Here is a 6,576-nt window from a genome sequence, read left to right on the forward strand (position 1 = left end):
AATTTCGTTTCTGAAATTTTAAAAATTTGGTAAAGACGATCCTTTTAATAGGAAAATGAAGAGCTCCTAATGGGGTTGAGAGACAATTTAAAAGCTTTTGTGCCATTGTTCTAGAAAAATGTTAATGCTTTTAAAAGTCCTAAATAATTCAGAAAACTACTAAAACTCACTTAATTAGGAAACTTTACAATGAAGAAAATAAATTTATTTACCTTAAAGAAAATCTATAAAATAATTATAACAAGAAAGTTTAACATTTTTCCCATGTTTATTTAAAATGTCACCAATACCAAGAGGTGAAATGAAAAGTTATCATGTTCATAGTTAAAGTTTACATTTGCAATTTTAAAGAGTTTGACTAATTTTTATAAATTATTAAAGATTTTTTTGAATGTTAAATGTAAAATATGGCACGAAACCCTCTAATTTTGTTTGCAGCTTGCAATTTTCCATTAAAGTGATAAAATTGGCCAAGTTAATGAAATTTTAGAGACAAAATTAGTTCATCATGATATTATTGCACTGTATCCGTTAAAACTTTACAATAAGGACCAAATTGGTAATATAATTATTGTTTTAACCATACAAATGCAACTCAGGTGATTTTTCTTGGTAGATTTCCTCAGTTTACGACAAAGGTCGTACATAATGACAGTGTACATGAGGCACTAACCTTTACTTAATGATAAATGACGCAATGATCAAGACTTCAAAGATAATGAACCAATATTATAATTTTCTGCAAACACAAATTCATTCCTAGCTAAAAAATTGTCCTCAAAAGGAAGGATGCAAACATTGTAAAACTTCAAAGGAGGCACGTCCCTAATTGCCATGAAAAAATTACAAGAGTGAGATCGATTTAAAATTGTCCTACTTGAATTTTGTGGAATGAGGATTTTCTTTTTCTTTTTTCATTGGCAAAACTAAGGATGGTGGTGAGATTGTCGTTTAACAGTGTATTTGTATCCACGTTTGTGAATGGATATATTTAGTTAGTGAAATATCGCATCCTAGGCTGCGATTGTACATTGTAAGTACAAATTCACCTCAACCACCTAAAAATTGGATCTCATTGGTCGAATGGCTTCTATTCTATTTTAGTAAACCTATTACCTACTCCTCGACAAGTTTGAAAGTCTTCTCAAAGTCCACGTGATTATCATATTCTATCCTTCTCTTATTTTATTAACTATCTTTTCTTTTTGTGGGGCTTTCGGTGTGCCTAATGGATAGATATTCATACTTTACAGCAGCCACACTTTGAAATGTTGCTTGAATTCCTGTCCAAGACTTTAAAAGCTACCCAATTGGGTAGGTAATTTCTCTTCTTTTTCTTGCCATTTCGTACCATATATTCGGGTTCAAAGTGAAGGACTAGACCTCAAGAATTTTCATAATTTTAAACATTATTATCACGCTAAAGTACTTTAATTTTTTAACTAATTAATTTACAGATGATGATCAATGGATTTATATACGTGGTTGATTGGCGCAGCGCTAATTCAACTAGGTGTTTTGCACTTCCCTACCGCCCCACCAAGACACTAATGGCATCTAGGAGAACTCTTGGCTAATGTACTAGATAGCACATCAAAGATAGGAAAAGACAAAACAGGCCCAAGAAACGTGTAACCACCAATTCATCAAACATTCTAATCATTAGACAGACCTCAAGAAGATGGCTAATCGTTTTTGTACTTTTGCTCATGTTTCATGCTGACATAACTTTTCGTGATGTCACTTGGTTTACGTAATCAAAAAAAATTTCCACATAATCCAGAGGGGAAAGAAGATAAGGGAGGAATCACCCCATATTTCATTGTTACTTGGGATAAAAACAAAAAAGCTCCCTGTGATATACCTAATACACAGAAAAATCCCCCGTAGTTTCAAAACATACAAAACGACATCTTATGTTTTGAACTAAATTGTAAACTAATAGAATTCGTTAAACGTAATGAAAATAATGGTTTCGCCCGTTAAACTTACCGGATTCTGTTAAATTTACCGTTAAATTTATCGGATTCTGTTAAGTTTTCCGTTAAATTTACCGGATTCCGTTAAGTTTAATTAATTCTGTTAGTTTACAAATTAATTCAAAACATGAGGTGTCGTTTTGTATGTTTTGAAACCACGATGGACTTTTCTGTGTATTAGGCATATCATAGGGGTTTTTTTGTTTTTAACCCTTGTTATATTTATGACTAGACATACAATTAGAATACCTTTACTCTTTACAGATGATCTAAGAAAGAATTTTCTATTTAAACGCGGCTTATTTTACGCAAAGGCAATGAAATTTCATAAGATATTTGTAAGTTGTAGAACAATATATAACAATCTATTTTCTAAGGGGCCACATAATGTGAGAAATTTTAAAATCCTAATGATCCTGACTTCTTAATTTCTAAAGAAGACCACCATGATATGGTTGTTAAACGTCCTTGAACCTCAAGTTGCCTAGCCACTTTACTGCATTTGCAGCTTTTGAATGCTTTATTGCTGTTCTTTCGTTTTTATATGTCCCATTGATAGATACAGTTACTTTCAAGTTGTTTTTTCTTTTGGAATTCCATTTAAAGTATTTGGCTATTTGGAAAATTATTACTTTAAGGACTTTGACGATGACTATAAACATGTACGCTTGTATTATTAGACATGTACATCGGTATCGAAAAAATGAATTTGATATATGCAGTCATTTATATAATCAACTCAAAATCAATTAAAAAAAAGATTTTGTGTTTCACCTGATAACGAACTCAGTAATTAAGTGATTCGTGAACTACTATTATACAAATAAAATTGGCTAATTGTTTACATTTGATTTATAATTCAATTAAATAATCAACTAAAAATCAATAGAAAAGATTTTGTGTTTTACCTGATAATCGACTCGGTAATTAACTGGTTTTTGAACTACTCCTATACACCGAAATTGATCAATTGTCTAAACAATGAACCATCCCGTTCGAACTGTCTCTCAATTTAAAAGGAGAGGTTTTGGGGGCAGGGGGTTAAAGGGTCCATTTATCCAAGCCTTACTTAAGAAACTAAAGGATAAAGCAAAGAAGAAGTCCGTGGAAATTTACAGTACCCTTAACGGACATTGTTACAAAGGTCTGTCTTAGCTCTTCATTCGCTCAAATCAATTGGCCTATGCCCTCTAGAAAGCAGAAAAGTCTTCCACAGAGACTATCTTATAAGATTTCTGTGGCCTCTGGTGTTTCCCAAACAAAGGACAAGTACCTTTTACTTTTTCTAGCGCTTACTAATTTTGCACATTATAACACCTTTAATGGAAAGTTTTGATTAACTTTCTCAGCCTTACATTTCTAAATTTCTCCAATGACATTTTTTTCTCTTTCTGCTTAGCATATCACTTTTATATAGAAATATGAAGGTAGATCTAATTTATAAGGTTAAAAATTACTCAATGTAGCATTTTAATTTCCACTTTTTTGGGTGAGTTTTTTTTTCTTTTCTTCATTTTGAATTATATAGTTGTTACTTGATTAAAATGAGGCGGCTCCATCTTGGCCAAAGTGTCTCTGGCTGTCCACACATCAAAGTTTCTTGACTAAAAAGAACTAAGATTATTATGCATAGGGAGGCTACTCAAACAAATTAATCAACAGAGCAATGGGTAACTAATGCCTAAATAGTAATGTCATCTTTCTCTTATAGAAAATCCCAAGAAATATTTGTTAATGACACTTCTTTTGACTTTTCCACTCATTCAACAATAAATGCACATCTACTTTTCATTTTTAATTGCATTGTAAACATAATAATATGATATCGTCAAATAGGTAAATAACAATTCCATAATTTAGAACTTCTAAATTTCCTATAATAAACCCCTGACCAAAAAAAATAAATAAAAACCAAACTTGGCTTCAAAATAAATGATCTAAAGGGAGGTCAGAATAATTTCAAAAAAATCCAATACTTCCTTTGTATTAAAGAATAAAGTCCAATATAGACCTCAAACAACCAATTGTACATAGGTGAAATTTAATTAGAGAATAGCTAGAATCTAGATCAAATGCTAATTTACGTGTCAAGCAAGGAATTAACTTTAAGGTCAACCCAAGAAGATATTTTGCTGTTCAAATAATGCCCATTGTGTTGAGAACACAAATTTATATTTTGCAATAAGGATTAGTTTAGAAGTTTTAATTACTAGCCATAGGAAAAGCAAGACTTTCTTGACTTCTATGCCACACTGTTGATTAAGTCTATGTGTACATGAATAATGGACGATACGATGGGGACAATTCTACTAAGACCACAGTTTCGTGAGACTTTCCTTCAATATTCTACCGTAGACTTGGACTCTTCCTCGGCTCTATCTTTAGCCTCACTCTCTATAAATACGTCAGCTTGTGTTGTTCTTTAAGAAATCTTCATTCTTTCAGAACAAAAATCAAATTTGGATACTGTCTCTTGCTATATTATCAACACTAGTTCAGTTCAAACTTTTCTCAAAAAATGGACACCATTTTGGAAGAAGAATGCCTTGCTTTTGACCTCAACACAGCTCCTGCAAGAAAAGCTTTTGACTCTCTGGTGTGTAGTGCAATCTTGATATTCTATAGACAGGAAAAAATGAAAAGAAAACCCATACTGTATAATCCATTAAATATATTCGTAATTTGTGGGATTTATGATTGTTTTTTCTCCTCTTCTGTTACAGAAGCCAGATTTTGAAGATGGCCATGATCTTGTTCTTGATGAAAGCAAGTCAACATCAGGGAAAGAAGAGGTGAGTCCTAGATGATATTGTAGTCTTATTTCTTTAGGTAAAAACAGCTTCAATCCTTATAAAGATGGCGAGGTAACTGTCTTCTCAGAGGATTTAGTATAAACTTTGCATTTTTTGCAGCCAGATGATTTGATAGACCAATTGAACCAGATGAAGTCAGAAAACAGGAAGTTGAAAGAAATGCTTATTGACCTTAGCGAAAATTATAATACTTTGCAAAACCACTTAGTCGATTTGGTGCAAAAGTACTCTGGAGATCAGCTGACTAAATCAAAGAAGAGGAAATTTGAGGCTCAAAACTCTTTCAATAGCTATGCAAATGAGGGATGGAACGATAGCCTATCTGAAGCAGAAGGATCACCAAAAAGGCCTAAGGAAATCAGGACACATATTTCAAGAGTTCATGTGCGAGTTGATCCATCTGACACAAGCTTAGTAAGTTACCAGCGTTTTGGTTTAACTAATGAAACTGTACATTGAAATTGATTAAACTCGGTTCATACATACTTTCTAGTAAAAAATAGTTTTATCACCGTACAACTTTCTTCTTGTTAACTCATCCCAAACTTTCTTCTTGTCACAGGTAGTGAAGGATGGATATCATTGGCGAAAATATGGACAAAAGGTTACTAAAGATAATCCATCTCCCAGAGCCTACTACAAGTGCTCTTTTGCTCCGTCTTGCCAGGTGAAGAAGAAGGTGAGCTTTACTTTGCTCGTTTTCGTTATCTTGATTTTCTGCGTGAAAGAGTAAGGGGCAAATGCAACCGACAGAGGTACAATACAAATTTACATTTGACGAATTGAAGGAAGCCTAGGCCTAGTGGAGAAATGGGGATATATCGATAGATGTCTGAATATTTATTTTCCTGTATGCTTTAAAGGTACAAAGAAGTGTTGGTGATCCATCAATTTTGGTAGCTACCTATGAAGGAGAGCACAACCATCAACACCCTTTGAGAGATGAAATGTTGGTTTCATCAGCAGTACATGGTGCTGATGCTGCAGCTTTGTCGTCTAGCTTGAAATGCTTAGAGTTTTCTTCAGGGCCTAAGGAGGCAGTTGATTTCATGGATCCTGGACTGCGTCATAAATTTCAGAGATCAGTTCCAGAAATGGAAAGCAACTCTGTTCAACAGTTAATGGTTGAACAAATGGCTTCTTCATTGACAAGGAATGCAAGCTTTACAGCTGCACTTGCTGCAGCAATTTCAGGAAGACTTTTGAGCCATGATTCTGAGCAGGAGAAATGAGTTCAAAGTTTTCGGCTATTTTGGGATTTTAGAAAGCCTAGTGACTGTGAATATTTGTTTTTTGGAGGAGAATATTAGTACTACATATAAATAATTCCTACTTGTTCATTGAGAATTTGTGATACATGCATTGTTTGTTGTAAATCATAGCAAAGTACAAATATCCAATGTATTGTAGTACAAGCACCATATGAATGAAATATCTTAGACCGGGGAAGCAGGTCCAATAAGAATTTGTTGTAAGTTTACCTCTATCTTCCATATTTTTTTCTTTCTTTTGGAAAAAGGAAAATAAAAACACATTACTATATATATAAATACATATAAATATGGGAAAATCGTCCAAAACGTCCCTCACATTTTCTAAAAATAACTTTTTTCATCCCTCACTTTTAAAAGTGTAATTTTATGTCCCTTACATATTCACATCGATCAAATTTAGTCCCTAACTAGGTTTCAGATCATTTTTTGGCCGGAATCCATCATGTGCAAGGCACGTGATCATTTTTGAAGGGTAAATTTGTTAAATTATATTTTACATAATCTGATCTA

General features: G+C 33.0%; 1 protein-coding gene across 1 annotated transcript; it reads left to right on the plus strand.

Moving 5' to 3' along the window:
- Positions 1-4,408: 4,408 nt before the first annotated feature.
- LOC113779465 (probable WRKY transcription factor 40) lies at positions 4,409-6,276 on the plus strand. Its single transcript, XM_027325046.1, has 5 exons — positions 4,409-4,575; positions 4,703-4,771; positions 4,892-5,206; positions 5,355-5,471; positions 5,656-6,276. The coding sequence occupies exons 1-5, from the start codon at positions 4,498-4,500 to the stop codon at positions 6,022-6,024; spliced, it is 948 nt and encodes a 315-aa protein (XP_027180847.1). The 5' UTR covers positions 4,409-4,497; the 3' UTR covers positions 6,025-6,276.
- The last annotated feature ends 300 nt before the right edge of the window (positions 6,277-6,576 follow it).

This window comes from Coffea eugenioides, chromosome 8, assembly GCF_003713205.1.
Source record: "Coffea eugenioides isolate CCC68of chromosome 8, Ceug_1.0, whole genome shotgun sequence".
NCBI classification, from domain to species: domain Eukaryota; kingdom Viridiplantae; phylum Streptophyta; class Magnoliopsida; order Gentianales; family Rubiaceae; genus Coffea; species Coffea eugenioides.